The 16,202-nt window shown below is 47.8% G+C and overlaps 2 protein-coding genes across 5 annotated transcripts in view; one reads left to right on the top strand and one right to left on the bottom strand.

Annotated features, from left to right (window-relative positions):
* The window catches only part of Sil1 (SIL1 nucleotide exchange factor), a 247,861-nt gene extending 242,759 nt beyond the window's left edge, over positions 1-5,102 (top strand). For all 3 annotated transcript variants that reach the window (XM_047556173.1, XM_047556175.1, XM_047556174.1), the window contains exon 10: positions 526-5,102. In XM_047556173.1, coding sequence (XP_047412129.1) covers positions 526-882 — 357 coding nt within the window. In that variant the 3' untranslated portion in view covers positions 883-5,102. The remainder of the gene's footprint in view (positions 1-525) is intronic.
* Positions 5,103-14,665: 9,563 nt separating this feature from the next.
* Ctnna1 (catenin alpha 1) overlaps positions 14,666-16,202 on the bottom strand; it is a 173,474-nt gene continuing 171,937 nt past the window's right edge. For both annotated transcript variants that reach the window (XM_047556839.1, XM_047556840.1), the window contains exon 18: positions 14,666-15,703. In XM_047556839.1, the coding sequence (XP_047412795.1) occupies positions 15,416-15,703 (288 nt within the window). In that variant the 3' untranslated portion in view covers positions 14,666-15,415. The remainder of the gene's footprint in view (positions 15,704-16,202) is intronic.

The raw sequence follows: 16,202 nt of genomic DNA, 5'->3' as shown, positions 1-16,202 counted from the left end.
CTGCACTCTCATTACTTCACTGAATGCTCCCAGCTTCCCGAGAGACTCTAGTGACTCTCCTTGAGAGATGATGGCTTTGGGTCTCACATAGGCTAAGTGCCAGCCTACACTCATTTAGCTAGTCAGGAGTGGAGCAGGATTTGAACCCAGCCCGTCTGCCCCTACACTGCACCATGAGAGTAAACTTATGCTATTTAGGAATTATTTTTCTGTTAGAAGTTAGGAACTGGGACCATGTCTCCATCTTGATTTCCCCAGCACCTGGCATAGTGCACAAGAGTTGTGATAAGTGGATAAATGGTGTGTAGACAGACAGAGGGACATATGGTAGAGCTTATGTAAAGCCAGGAATTCAGTTGTCCTCCCAAGAAATCCTTGGAGGCATATAGACAGCAGGCAGGCCTCTTGGCTCAGCCTCAGGCCTCAGCACCTGAAGGGCAGAGACAGCCTGGGACAAGCTGATTGCTCTCTGTGTTCTCTCTCTGCCACCCCACCCCACCTGGTGCCTGGCTGTGCGGATGGCAGATGTTTGCAGAGGAGGAGGCTGAGCTGACCCGGGACACATCCCCAGAGAAGCTACATCAGTATCGCCAGGTGCATCTCCTGCCAGGCCTGCGGGAACAGGGCTGGTGTGAGATCACGGCCCACCTCCTGGCACTGCCAGAGCATGATGCCCGCGAAAAGGTGCTGCAGACGCTGGGAGCCCTCATGGCCACCTGCCGGGACCTCTACCAACAGGACCCTCAGCTCCGCAGGACACTGACCAACCTGCAGGCTGAGTACCAGGCATTGGCCGCCCTGGAGCTCCAAGAAGGGGAAGACGAAGGATACTTCCGAGAACTCCTGGCCTCCATCCACAGCCTGCTGAAGGAGCTAAGATGAGGCTCCTTTCTGATTCCAGGATTGGACTGGGATGCTGCTAGTGAGGCTGAGTGCACCAGCTTGGGTGCATTCTTCAGGGGACATCAGGCAGGAGGGAAGATTTCCCTACTCGGGCATGAACTTCACCAGGGCAGGGCTGGCTTGGCCATTAAATGAAGACATGAAGGCCGTGGTCTATGTCCTCGTTTCTGTGTAGACTGGGCTCAGCCTGTAGCTGGGTTCCATGTCTGGGAGGCCCCAAGGGCAAATGAGTCTCTGGGTAATGGGCCCCTGGTGACATGTTGGATGGTCAGTCTGGCCATCCACTAAGAGGCACCATAGGAAGGGTTTGGGCTCAGGTATTGGAAAACTCTGGCTCTTTACCATTCAGTACCTCTGTGACCTTGGGAAGTCATTTAGCCTCTTTGAATTTGTTTCCTCATCTGTCAAAAGAGTTTCATTACAGGAGAAAGAATACGCACAAAGCTCTACACCAGTGCCTGGCACCCAAGCTTACCCTGTCCTCACCCAAGCTGTGAGGGAAGGTCTGGGGAATCATCTCACTGCCCGCTCTACCTGAGCCCAAGAAACAGCTTCAAGGCTGTTGGCACTGGGGAAGCCCGAGGGCATCTCCACACAAGACGCTGTGTCAGCCAGGCAGCAGATGGGCTGGGCAGCTGCTGGAGCCATTGGTGCTGGGGCATGGGTGGCGGAAGGGCTCTGTGGGTTGCTGGCTGGATTCTGGAGGCTCTTAGGTGGAGGTCTCACTCTGGGAGAAGAGTGATCTCGCTACGGCTAGCAGTGGGAACCCAAGAAAGCCATGCCTGCCACCCACCTGTCTGTACCCTGGCCCCTCCTCTATGTTCCAGCAGGAGCCAGGGCAGCCTGAGAAAGAAGCAGGGGCAGCCCAGCCTGGCAAATCAGTCCCAGCCCCCACCCCAGCAAGGCAGAGCGCCAGGCTGGGAGCCGGCTGCAAGTTGCCATGGCAACCCTCGCTCTGGGCTTTCCTGATTTGGATTCTGGTGCGTTTGTTTTTCAGCCTTCCTCAATGCACCAGAGGCTCATTCCCGCTGGCTCAGGCAGCCCCTCCTGGCCTCCAGGAGGCGAAGTCAGGAAGGCCTGTGCGGGCCAGGCCTCTCCTCTCCCTGACATCAGTCCTAGCTTGTAGAAATCTCAGCTTCACTGAGCTGAGGGGAAACTGAGGCCCAGAGAAACATGGGGTAAGTGGGTGGCCTCATTCCCTGTAGTCCCTTTCCTTGCTCTTCTCTGCCCATCTTTTGCCCACTTTCCACTATGCCCAGGAAATGTGTGAAGCGCTATGGACTGCACAGAGCTGCTTCTAGGGCAGCAGGAGGGAGCAGGAGTCCAGGCTGACTCTTTGGAGGGGCAGTTTCCCTAGCGGGGGAGCCTCCAGACTCAGGCATACTGGGCATCAGCCTTGCAGTCTGCCTTTGAGCCTTTAAAGCCTCCCCCAGCCTTGGAGGTGTGCTTTAGAGGAGATATGGTGGCTCGGGAGGCTGAATGACCTGCCTGAGATCATACAGCTTGAGTGCAGAGCTGGAACGTGCTGCGCCAACTCTGCCGCAGAAGGCTGTGCGCAGCCCAGGGCACGGTGTTCACACTGACAGGCTTCAGAAGCGAGCCCAGGAGAGACGGCAGAGCTGCTGTGGCCACCCAGAGTGGGGCATAGTTCAGAAAGGTCAGGCTGGGTCCTGACCAAGGCCAAGGTCAGCCACTCTGGAGATGATGTCAGCAGGCTCTGGGGTGGAACTGAGAGCGGGCGAGGTGGGCTCGGGGTGAGGCTGCCCAGGCACAGAACACTGGGAGGGGGAAGGCTTGGGGTTGATGCTGGCTATGAACCTGGTCCAGGCCTTGTCCTTGCAGAGGTGAGCACGGAGATGTGGAGCAGATGCAGGCCTTGAATGAGGGCTGGCAGGAATGTAGGAGCCAGGTGAGGCCCCTGGGGTGGTGGCAGGACAAGGCTGGGACTGGAAATCCCCAGAGCCCGTGAGGCGTCTACAACCACCAGGGGCTGATCTAGGGCATACAAGGGGTTCCTGTGAAAGGAATGCCACTAGTACGGGTCTAATTGAGGTCTCAGTGTCCCCTCTGCCTTCATGTATGCTCACAAAATAGTATATCTGTACAGCCAAGGGAGACTTCAGGCCATGAGTCCTGGGGGATCCCTGGAACAGAGGAAAGAGCACCTGGGAGCAGCAATGAGGAGACTGGACCTGTGCCAGGCCACTGAGCTGCAGGTCCGGGGGCACTATTATCCTCTCACCCAGCACATCCTCATACAGGCATCAGGGAGAGTGAGGGCCAGTCTGTAACCTGTTAGGCCTCCTGGGTTTTGTCCTGGGCCTTCCAGGTAGTTGGGCATTAGATGAGCCAGGGTTCTGGCTTGGGATGCTTGGGGGTGATTCTGGTACCACCAGAATCATTGTTTATTGTCACCTGCAGGTCTGGAGGGACCTTCTCTGCCTTCCCTTTGGGTGCCATTCTGGAAAATGTGGCCAAGAAGTGCAGCCTGGGCCTGAAAGTTAGGCAAGGAATGGTAATGCGGCCACAGCTGGCAGAATTTGGTTGACGTGCTTTCTTTCTGCCTAGGTCTTGTCTTTTCTTCCCACCCGGTCACATGGTGGGGCCACAGAACTCTTAGCCTTATGTCCAGGAGTAGACTGAGCTATGGCTGGCGCACACCCCTGATTGTTAATGCCCTCCTCCTGGGCTGGGGCTGAACTAGGCCCTTTGGGAGGCTGAAAGAGATGGGGAGTAGGGTGGTGGGTGAAGGTCCCTGCTCTGTCCCTCAGTAGTCTTGGTTATTTATTAACTCACTGTTCATTTAGCCTTCCATTCAGATTCTGTCAGTTAAGCATTAGTACATGTTGGGTCTCAGGGTTCTGAGATCAGTAAGTCACAGGTCTTGCTGGCAGGGAGTTGGGGTGGGGGTGCAGTGTGACCTATGCCTTGGTGAAGCTGAGGAAGCCCTGGACCTAGTGTAGGAGGTCAGGGGAAGCCTCCCAGTGCTGGTGATAACCAAACTGAGACCTGAGGATGCTTGAAGGACAACTCAGGTAGGTATGGAGAGGATTTCAGCCCCAGAACATGCAGGAGGACCTGAGGGAGCGTGCAGTCCATCAAGGAACCCAGGGTAATTGTTGCTGGAGGAGGTGGTGTGACTGAGGGGCATGTGGCCCAAGGTGGAGCCACATGGGTCAGTGGTGACCATGTCCTCCAGTGCCCTGCCAGTCTTGCCAAGGATGTGCCCTCCTGACAGCATGAGGAGGCGGTGGGGAGGGGGGCTCTGGGGGCTCTGGTTGCTGCCTTCAACCCTTCCACACATGATGGAGGGCCGCTTCAGACCAGGCCCTGACCTGGGCGCTGTGACAAGCAAGCATTCAGTGTGAGTCTAGGTGAGTGCCGGAGCACCAAAGGTCAACAAGACACCATGAAGGGAAAAGGGCTCTGCAGAGGTGCTGTGTGAACAGGAAGCGTAGCAGGGAACCAGGGGGGAACGCAGGCAAGTGCTTCGTTGACTGAGGATGAAGCCAGGGCAAGGTCCTCAGCTGGAGTGTGGCCGGGCATTTCAAAAAAGCAGTGAAGCAGCAGGAGGGAGGGGAGTGGGCAAGCAAGAGCAGGCTGACAGGCTGTGGGAAGGAATATGGGGACAGGAGAGACCTGCTGGGACAGGATCCCTCTTGTCAAATGGTGAAAGGAGATGATAGGGGCCAGGACAGAGCCTGGAGGCAAGCATGAGTCAGTTTGGTAGGTGCAGGGTGGTGACAGAGGAGCTGGGGAGCAGGCCTCAGCTGCAAGCCCTGTGTTCCGGGAAGAGCTGAGGGGATTCGTGGCTGGATGTGGCACATGAGGAAAGAGGCATCAAGGACGCAGCCTCACTTTGGGCTTGAGTGAACGGTGGATGGAGGTGTAAGAAACAAAAATGGGGAAAGTAGAGGAGAAGGGGAAAGGACTGGCCATTTGCGTGGCATGGTTCAGCTCTGTTTATATCACAGTGTTCGCAGGACATTCGGATGGGGATGTTGAATAGGCCAGCTAAAGCCAGAGCCTGGAGTCGGGAGGGGTCCAGGGGAAGAGAAGGGCTTGGCGCATGTGTGAGAGGGTCCTGGGGGTCAGGAATGTGGTAAAATGGTTGTAAAATACAGCTGTTGTTAAAAAAATTAAATAAACTTATGCTTAAACAACAGATTAAAAAAGCAAAGGTAATTAAAAAAAAAAAACTAGTAAGGGCTGGGTTGTGGCCCAGTGGTAGAGCACTCACCTAGCTTGTGTGAGGCCCTGGGTTTGATTCTCAGCACCACATATAAATAAAACTAAAAAATATTTTTAAATAAACTAGTAAAAGAAGCAAATTAAACCCAATGAATGCAGAAGAAAAAGAAATAATGAGCATAAACCAATAAAATAAAAGATGGAAAAGCTAGAGAAAATTAGTGAAAATAAAAGATGGTTCTTTGAAAAAAAGAGAAGATACAAATCACCAATATCAGGATGAAAGTGGGGGTATTGCTATGGACTCAGCATTAAAAGAATAAGTGAATATACTACAAACAACTCTTAAGTTGTAAAAATCAGTTGACAACTTGGAGGAAATGATGGACCAATTCTTTGAAAAGCAGTTTTTTACTGTATCTGCTTTCTGTTGCTGCTCTAGCAAATCTCCATGAACCCAGGGCCTTAAATGCCTAGATTTATTTTCTTATGGTTCTATAGGTTAGAAGTCTACCACAGTTCTCATGGGGCAAAAACAAAGGTGTCACAGGGCTGCAGTTCTTTATAGGCTCTGGGTAGGGTCCATTTCCCTGCCTTTCCAGTTTCTTGTGAAAATTTCTTACCTCAGAGGCTTTCCTTTACTGTCACCTTACAAAAGCAAGTCAAATTCTTCTTATGGTGTCACTTTAAACTGTTTGGTTTGGTGTGTTAGGAATGGAATTCAGCCTTGCCCATGGGTAGGTGCTTTACCACTGAGTCACTCGCAACCAATACCCCACCTCCCTGTCTTCTGCTCTTAAAGACCTTTGGGATTAAATAACTGGGCCTATCAGGATAATCCAGGATCATCTCTCCTCCCTTCTTTTTTTTGGTACCAGATTGAACCCAGAGGTACTTTACCTCTGGACCACATCCCCAGCCCTTTCTATTTTTTATTTTGAGAGAGGGTCTTGCAAAGCTGTTTAGGACCTTGTTAAGTTGCCGAGACTGACTTTGAACTTGGGATCCTCCTACCTCAGCCTCCTGAGCTACTGGAATTGTATGCATGCTCCACCGCACCTGGCTCATCTCCCTATCTTAAAACCAGCTAGCAACCTCCGTTCTGTCTGCATCCCTGGTCCCCCTTCGCCAGGTAACATAATATATCCACACATTCCAGGCATTAGGATGTGAATATCTATTCTGCCTACCTCAAACACAAACTGCTAAAACTCACTCAAGAACAGATAATCAGTAGAGTCCCCTATCAATTAGAGAAGTTGAATTCATAATATCTTTCCACAAAGGAAACTCCAGACCAGATGTTTCACTAGCAAATTCTACCAAATAATACAGATTCCATATAGTCTCTTCCATAAAGTAGGAAACACTTCCAAAGTCATGACACAAGGCCAGCATCATGAATATCAATATATTTTCCTGAAGTCCCTATGTCTTCAGCACAGAAGTCCTCAACAAAATGTTAGCAAATCCAATGCAGCAATGTATGAAAGCTGTAAGCAAATGGAATTTATCCTAAGAAAATGAGATTAGTTCAGCTCAAATCACCATATTTCCAGATTAAAGAAAAGAGGCCATTGGTAAAAATAGATAAAGAAAATGTGGCATATATACACAATGGAGTATTACTCAGCCATAAAGAAGAATGAAATTATGGCATTTTGCTGGTAAATAAATGGAACTGTAGACTATCATGCTCAATGAAATAAGCCAGGCTTGGAAAGTTAAAGGTCAAATGTTTCTCTCTGATATGTGGAAGCTAGTTCAAAATAAGGGGGAAATAAAAAGAGTGAAAGGGAAAAGGAAGGAGTCCATCAAAATAGAAGAAAGATCTGTGGACCACAGGAAGGGGGGACTGAGGGGGAGTGAGAAGGGGTGGGACAAGGAAAGAGCAGTGGAATTAATCTTGACTAGCTTTTCTATGTACCTTTATGAATATGCCACAGTGAATCTCACCATCATGTATATCCACAAGACACTGGGAAAAAATTAAAAATAATAAAGATCAGTAGAATAGAAGGCATGGAATGGGGAGGGAAAGAAGTACTGGGGACCAAATTTGAGCAAATTACATTCCATTCCTTACGTCAAAATGAATCCTAATGTTACGTATAACTAAAAAGAACCAAGAAAAAGAAGAGCCACATGATCATCTCAAGGGATGCAGAAAAACATTTGACAGAGCCCAATGTTCATTCATTTCAAATGGCTCTCAGCAAATTAGGACTAGAGGAGAGCTTCCTTAACTTCCTCAAGGGAAACTACAGGAAAGCCTGCACCTAACATCAGGCTGAATGGCGAAAGACTGAACTCTTTCCCTAAGATTGAGAATAAGGCAGAGTGTCCAGTCTCACAACTTTTTTCCAATATTGTACTGAAAGTCCTGGATGGTGCCTGAAGGCAAGAAGGTGAAATAAAGAGCGTAAAAGAAGAAATAAAACTATTCACAGATGACACGTCAATGTAGAAAATCTCATAGAATCTTCAAAAAATATAGAGCTAGAGTTTAGCTAGGTCATAGGATACAAGGGATATACAAAACTCAATTATATTTCTATATAATGGTAATGAACATGTGGAAATCAAAACCAGTACGAGTTATAATGACATAGAAAGATTGAAATGTATAGGATTTTATGCTGCAAACAATAAGTTACTGATGAAGAAAGTCACAGATCTAAATAAAGGAGGAGATATGTTGAGTTCATGGGTTGGAAGACTCCACATTGCTGAGATGTTATTGCCCACAAAATTGATCTATAGATTCAGCACAATGCCAGTAGGAATTCTTAGATGTCAAGAGTCTTAACTGAAAATGTACATGGAAACACAAAGCAACTAGAAAAGTTAAAACAATTTTGAAAAAGAGGAACAAAGTTGGAAGACTTACAAACTAACTGATTTTCAGGCCAGGCCACAAAACTAGTAATCAAGAGTGAACTTGGTGTGGTCATGCACACCTGTCATCCCAGTGACTTGGGAAGCTGAGGCAGGATGACAAGTTTGAGGCCAGCCTCAGCACCAGTGAGACCCTGCCCTAAAATAAAAAAAGACTGGGGGGATGTAGCTCAGTGGTAAAGCACCCCTGGTTTGATCCCCAATATCAAAAAGAAAAAAAAAAAAGGGGGCATTGTTCAAAGGATAGATCAATGAGTTAAAAATTAGAAATAGACCCACAAAATTCAGTAGGGTCCCTCTTTATCCACAGAGGATATGTTCCAAGACCCTCAGTGGAAACCTGAACCCGCTGGTAGTACCAAACTCTCTAATCCTGTTTTAACCAAGCACTTCTCATACACTGTGATTGTAACTTGCAGTTTTGAGTGACAGCAAAAACACAAATTTCTTCTTCTTTCTTTGTAATTTTTGTAATTTCTCTGATGGGATTCGTCTTATTACAGATCTTAACAAATTCAACATGTTTTGTTTTTTAATTGAGAACTTTCACCTTTTTACTTTAAGGGAGCATTTCATACCTTCTTGGTGACATATCCAAATTGCCAGCATCCCTGCTCTTATACAAGCACATGACAGTTGATGCGATGACCACAATGGCTACTGTATGACTAATGGGCAGGTAGCATACAGAGAGTGGATACATTAGACAAAGGGATAGTTCATGTCCTAGGCAGGATGGAGATGGACCGTGCAAGATTTTATCATGCTACTCAGAATGTCATGCAGTTTAAAGTTTATGAAATGTTTGTTTCTGGAATTTTCCATTTAGTATCTTTGGACCATGATGGACCAAGGGTAACTAAAACCACAGAACTACAAATAAAGCAAAACTACAGATAAAGGTAAACCACTGTGTAGTTAGTTGGTTTGTTTTTATTTTTGTGTCAATTGGTTTTTGATGAAAGTGCAAAGGCAATTCAATGGAGAAAGGATTGTTTTTTTAATAAATGGTGCAATTGGAGAGCCACATTTTTAAAAATGAGCCCTGACCTGTATGTCTTATATCTTGTACAAAATTTAATTCAAAATCAAAAATAGACCTATATGTAAGATGATAAAACTCATAAGAAAACAGAAGAGAAATCTTTGAGACCTAGAGTCAGATTTCTCAGAGCATCAAACTCACCATTCATAAAGTAAAAATAGTCATGATTTGGACTTAAAGTCAAAACTTTTATTCCATGAAAGAAATTGTTAAGAGAATATAAAGCTTGTTACAACCAGGAGAATATGTCAAATCACATGTTTGACAAAGTACATGTATCCAGAGCACGTGAAGAACTCTTGAAACTCATCAGTAAGAAAATACTCAACCTAATAAAAACTAAGCAGAAGATTTGAAGATACATTTCACCAACAAAGAAACAGATGGCAGATAAGCACATGTAAAGATGCACAACCTTATTAGTTGTTAAGGAAACAAAATGAAACCATAGCAAGACAGCACTGCACACCTATTGAGGTGGCTCAAAAACCCCAAGGAAACAAACAAGCTTGTCAATACCATAGGAGGAGGAAGTTGGGCCACTGGATTGTCATCCACTGCTGGAGGCTGCAGAATGGCACCAACCCTAGAGGGAGAGGGTTTTGCCAGGACTTTGGTAGGGGATGGGTTCATGTTTTGGTATCAGGGATTGAACTGAGGGGCACTTTTACCACTGGGCCACATCCCCAGCCCTTTAAAAATATTTAATCTAGAGATGGGGTCGCACAGAATTGCTTTGGACCTTGCTTTTGCTGAGGCTGGCTTTGAACTCAATCCTCTTGTCTTGGCCTCCTGAGCCACTGGAATTACAGGCATGTGTTACCTCTCCAGGCTGGTAGGAGATGTTTTGATGACATTGGGATAGCGCAAGGGCCTCTGTGGGGCAGCGACTTTTTGTATTTTGGGTGGTTGAGGATTCCACAGCTACATTTGTCAAAATTCATGGGATTATACACCAGAAAGAATGCATTTTGCTCAAATTGTAACCTAAATTTCAAAAAAGGTAATGAACTCAGAAAGCAAATCCTTTCCTAATGCCTACACGTTACCATGATCTGTGCTCTGGAGGTGACCCAGCTACTGTTCAGGAGGTGGCTGCCATAGGTGCCTGCCAGTCATGGCTTAAAATCCAATGTGGCACAGTATTCACACCATGGAAATTGGGACACGCTGCAGATCAACTTACCACTTTGTTCATAGTCTAGACTTAAGAAAATGATGAAGAAAACGTTAGCTTTGCCAGTTAAACTTAAAAGCATATTGTTTGTAGCAGTGACATTGTCAATAGCATAAAAATTGGAATCTCACAGCAGGTCATAACTGCTGATTCAACAAAGAAGTCACTCCTTGACTAACAAGTGCAGTTCCACCGGGTCTGTTGCTTCATCCTCTTCCTTAAGGTGAACGGAAACATCAAGCAACATTCACGTCAGAACCAGGCTCACTCCTCAGTGCAGCCACGGGCTGGCTGTTTCACTGATGCAAACATCAGTGAAAACCTCCCCAGAACCCGTCGGATAGGTGGCATTCAGAGGGGAGGGTTGCACGTTTCAATTTTATTTGTAAATCGTAGGCTTTACTCCTTTATGGCAACATAATGTAATAATAAAGGAGTGTATGTGTGCATGCACACACACGCACTCACACACACCCTTTTCTGCCCCGGAGAGCAGCCTGTTAAACGTTTGCTAGCACACCACTGCTTGGGACCACTGGCCTGAAGCTGATGTGGCTGGACACAGGGAAGAGGAGGACCCAAATCCAAGATCCAAGCCCTGGACCATCTTAACACCAGAGGTCCGAGAAGAATGAGCTAGAAAAGAGGGGCAGAAGCAGTGACAGGTGTGCAACCACAGAAATCCAGAGCAGGTGTCCCAGGGAGAGGCAAGTGGTCACCCTCACCTCATGCTAGTCAGGGACCTCTGGGGCTACAGCAGGGGTGGTCAGAACCTGGGCCATTAGAGAGACGGGGTCTTGAATCTGGCGGCGGGCTGGGCCACGTCACCTCTCTCGGTTCACTTCTTCAGCTGAGAGGCTGGAGGAGTGGTGATGGCACTGGGTATGGAGATGAAATGGGTGACGTGGTGAGGCCAGACACTGGCCCTGGGGGCCGGCACGTGGCAGCTCCTCTCCTGTGAGGAGGTGGCCCTAGTCTGGGTGTGGGTTGGGGCTGGAGGCGGTGAGCAGAAGGGCTGCAGAGGTTAGGGGGGCCTTTGAAGTGTCTGCCTGGAGCCATGAGAGCCCCACAGGGCAGATGGTTAGCAAGCGAGGGTGCAGCCACCTGAGGAAGGTATAGTAAGTGCCAGCAAGGGGGACTTGGGGCTCTGCCTGAGGCCATTGTGTGCAGGCCGTGGGAAAGCAAGTTTGAGGGGACTAAAGAGCTGTGTGACAGGTTGAGGAGGCACCATGGGGTGGAGGGAGCTGGGACTTGGCTTCTGTCCCCAGGCCTCACTCTGGGAGGTGTCACAGAAACTGCTGAGAGCAGCAGCATGTAGGTCCTGGCCCAGAGCAAGTCTCTGAATGTAAGGCCAGGCAGTCCCCTTAGTGAACAGAAAAGGGGCAAGAACCAGCACTTCTCCAGAGCAGGCCCTGGACATGGTGCCTCCTCACATTCTGCCTAAGGGTGCTGCTTTAGAGCAGGGATGACAGAGCGTTCCAGGATTTCTGGGCCAGGCTGGAGCCTGGGCTTAGGCGCTCTAGACCTCTGGTGCTTCCTTGGTTGCCAGTTTTTTGCCCTCTAGTACCTTTGATAGACTGGTTTAAATCAATAAATAGTAACATCATTCAATGACTTTTTGTCAAGCATGGCTGGGCCTTTTCCAGATGCAGGAGAGGAAAAGAGCCAATCCTGATTTCCTGAAGGAAGGGACTTTTGCTTCCCAGGGAGGCAGGTGCTGCTGGGGCCGGGAGGGAGCAGAGGCATTGTGCTACAAGAGATGGCTGAGTGAGCCATAAAAATTGTAATAATAGATACTGTTTAGGAGGAAGCTTAATTTTAAAAGGTCGACTTTTGCGGTGCTGGGGACTGAACCCAGGGCCTTGTGCTTGCAAGGGAAGCACTCTATCAACTGAGCTATCTCCCCAGGCCAAAAGTTTTTTTTTAAGCTGGGCTGTACTCCAATAGTTCCAGTGGCTTGAGAAACTGAGGTGAGGTCAGTTGAGTTCCAAGGGCAGTCTGGGCAACATAACGAGATCCCTGTCTCAAACAAAACCACCTTTTGAAGTAAATAGTGGCATTAAGGTCAGACGCTATAGCAATGGCAAGGCCTGAGGCCTGCATGTGGCCCATGTGGGTAGGAAGCATGCAGCTCTGTGATGGCCTCTGGGAGCCTGGGCACTCTGGGAAAGGCCTCTAGAGGCAGTGTGGGTACAAATGGCAGGGCCCTAGGGCTGGACAGAGTGTTCAGATGGGTAAGTGGTGTGTGTCAGACAGACCTTTGGCAGAGGCTTGAGGCAATAAGATAAGTGCAGTTGTCCAGGGCTAAGGCCAGTTAAGGTGCCTCTGCAATGACCCCAGAGAGGGTTTGGGACTGATGGAGGACAGTGGCTGGGCTGAGAGCTGGGGGTTGACTGGATGGGGACTGGGTCTTGCTGGGGTGGGGTGGTGGACATCAGGTGAAACAGCTGGAGAAAGACTGGATCTGGAGCTGAGGTCTGAGAGAGAGTTTTGGAGTGTGACAAACTAATGACAACAAAAGCCATTGGGAACAACCCTGAGTGTCAGCAGGGGACAGGGCAGGAGCCAGGTAAAGGGAGGCTGCTGGGAAAGTAGCCAGAGAGTACAGAGCAATTATTTCTCTAGTGCTTTCCATTTGTGGGAAGTGTCCTGGGCCTTGGTGATTCAGTGGGGAACAAAATAAGTCACTGCCCAGAGTACACAACAGGAACAACTGGATATATAGAGTTCAAAGCCACAACGAGAGGACAGTATAAGGTCAGTCCTTCTGATGAGGTAACTTGAAGGAAATGCTAAAGAAATGTATAGGGCTCCCTAGGGAAGTACTTTCCAGGCTGGGGACTTGGCATGTTGAAGGAATGTCAGGGAGACTGGGGACAGAAACAGAATGATGGTGAGAGAGGAAAGGCCAGAGTGGGCAGAGCCATAACCATTACTGAAGACCTCAACTGGGGAACAGGGAAGTCACTTGAAAGTTCGAGCTCAGGGAGGAACATGAACTCGCTGCTTTTATTTACATGGGCTACCCTGGCTGCTGAGGGACGCAGGGTGTGGGAAGCTGCTGCTGGCTGGCAGCCCACCTCCTGGAATCACACCAGCATAGGTCTGTGACCAACAATGCAGCAGCAGTGATGGGGAATCACTTTCCAGATAGGGTTTTAAAAGAACACCGTGGCTTCCATCTGCTGCCGCTCTCTCCGATCATTCACTCCAGGGGAAGCCAGCTGCCATGTTGTGAGCTGTTCTTTGGAAGGTCCCACAAGGCAAGGATCTGAGGCCTCTGCCAACAGCAACTCGCTTGGACATAGATCCACTCCTACCCCGTTAAGCTGACACTGTAGCTTTAGCTGATGTCTTGACTGCCACATCATGAGACCCTTAATGAAGACCACCCAGCTAAGCTGCTCCTAGGTTCTTGACCTTCAGAAACTGTGAGGTAATGACTACTTGTTTTAGCTGCCCGTTTTGGCATAATCTGTTAAACAGTAGTAACTGGTAACATGATAATGCCTTAGGCCAGGAGATGGTAAACAGAGGTGGCAACAAGTAGCAAGATCTTACATTTTAAAAAGATATTGCTTTTTTGATATTTGGCCAGAGAAATGAGACGACTAGGAGTGCCAGCTAGTGAGGTGGGGAAAACAGCAAGAAGGGCTTTGGGCAGGAATGGTAGAGAGCAGAGATGACTGTGGTCCAAACTGGTCAAGCTTGAGATATTATTAGGCAACCAAGTGACAGTTTAGGAGACAGGAATGGGGCTGAGATTAGAACAGTGAGCATAGACAGAGACAGGAAGAGGCCAGGTACAGACATGTCTTTAACACAGAAAAGCTGCTGGTAGGGAAGACAAAACCAGAGTGAGGTATGTGGAAATGGAGCACCTGAGTAAGGACTGGTCCCCGGAGCACTCCTTGGGTGTGGTCACTGGGACTGTGAAGAAAAAGCCAGTCTGGTAGTATAGAAGGCAAGGGAGATGGTGGTAGAGTGGGCAAGATGACAGGTGACTGAAATGACAACTTCCATGAAGGTGACAATGACAACAGCCATCTGTTTAGGGAGTTTTGACTAGAAAAATGCAGAAAAAAGAGGAAGAATCAAGTGTGCCCCTAGTCTTGATGTGAACCTTGAAGAATGTTCATGTGAATTCCCAAGTGGGAGGTGCAGATTGGGGTATTCAACAGGACACGGGTGTGACCCGGCATGAACCTGGGAGGCAATGTGGCCCTCCCTAAAGCTATGGGCATAGTTCCCCTCACTGAGCAACTGCCCTGGGAGAAGATGGGGAGGGCCCAGAGCGTGGCAGGTGCTATGGCAAGTCCAAGGCTTCTGTTTTGTGGTGCTGGGGACTGATGCAGGGCCTCACACACCCTAGGCAAATCTCTACCACGGAGCTGTAGCTCGGTTCCCATGACTCTTCTTGAAGGCAAAGACAGTGACTTCAGCCTCTTAGATTTGGTTTCATAGTGGACTTTATTGGGAGAAGTTAGTGTAAAAAACATTCAAATTCACAAAATTTAAATAAGACAGTAAAATTATACCTTGTAGCTGTAGTAATCACTATAGTAATCACAAATAAGGTAAAATCTAAATTATTGCCTAAGCAAACACTATTCTGTCAGGCTTCTGTTAAGCCCAACGTAGGAAACACTGCAATTATAAGTGAGCCCAATGATGAATTTAATTTGCATGTGAAGTTGGGGGGAAAAAAGCACATTCAAATTATGGCATCACCACATCCCAGCCCGAAAACAGCAACTTTATTAATGTCCTGCAGCAGAGTGCATTAGTAATTGTAGGCATGCATTATAATTCTTACTTCAGGAAGAATAATCAGGGTTTTTTCCCCCGATACATGTTTTATCCCTTGGAAGACCTTTCTGGGACATTCCTTCTCCACAGCTGAGTCCACTCTCCTGGCTGAGAGAATGGGTATTCCAATCTGACTGTTACTAACAAGTTAATGAGGAATTTGCTTTGGTTATGGAATTTTTATTTAAGCTTAAAGAAAATATAGCTAAAAATATGCTCCTGAATCTAAAAGCATTTTTGACCAACTTAAACACGTTCTGGCAAAATTTACCACCTGGCTGGGTTCAAAACCTGCCTATATAAGTGTTCTCTACTTAGCAAGTACACTTGAGTGAAGAACAGTGACTGATCCTTAGGAGCCCCAGGGGTTGGGGAGGTGGTCAGGGACAGAATTAGATGCTGTCCATGGCTTTGAACTCACTGAGGGCCTGCACAGGGTTCACATGCTTCTTCTGAGATGCCCGCTTGATCTTGGTCTGTGTCTCATCCTGCTTCTCTCTCTTCACCAAGGGCTTCTTCTCAGGTGCCTTCATCTTCCAGGACACAGCAGGAAGGTTGAGGGAAGCCATGCCCTGGGACTTTTGGTATTTGGTGGAGGCCACATAAGATGCCTTCACTGTCTGTACCACGGCATTCATCAAGTTCTTGGCTGCCTGGATCAGGGACATGGCGCTGTCCACCTACAAAGCATAGACAGGACAGTAAGGAGTCAATCTGATGGGAGTGACTTTCCAGTACCAGAAATCTGGGCAGATCCCCAGAGTACCAAATACTGGTCCAGGAACCCTGTTACTGATTGGATACTAATAGCCATTTAGAAGCCTAATCAGTCTTAAAATATCCATTTTTCAGATTCTATGATGAGGAAAAGGGGTTACAGTAGTAAGTACATAGGTCGCCATCACCTTGCCTGCTTCCAACCTTCAAATTTTCATTCACAAAACAAACAAGGTGGATCAACATCTTTTTTTTTTTTGGACACTGAATGAATGAAGAACTATAAGCACCAAGGAGGAATCCAGTCAGTCCACCATTGACCAGGATCCCTGTTCCCTTCTTTTATTCATGGCACAGATATCTCCTCCTTCGTGTAGAGAAAATGGAGAATTGCTCCATAGAGACAGGAGCATAGCAGAGATGAGTAAATGGTGTCAATATGTTCAACATAATTTTTTTTTT

The sequence above is a fragment of the Sciurus carolinensis genome, chromosome 6 (assembly GCF_902686445.1).
Source record: "Sciurus carolinensis chromosome 6, mSciCar1.2, whole genome shotgun sequence".
NCBI classification, from domain to species: domain Eukaryota; kingdom Metazoa; phylum Chordata; class Mammalia; order Rodentia; family Sciuridae; genus Sciurus; species Sciurus carolinensis.
The sequence above is the reverse complement of the archived record's forward strand: the minus strand, read 5'-3'. Positions and strand labels throughout refer to the sequence as shown.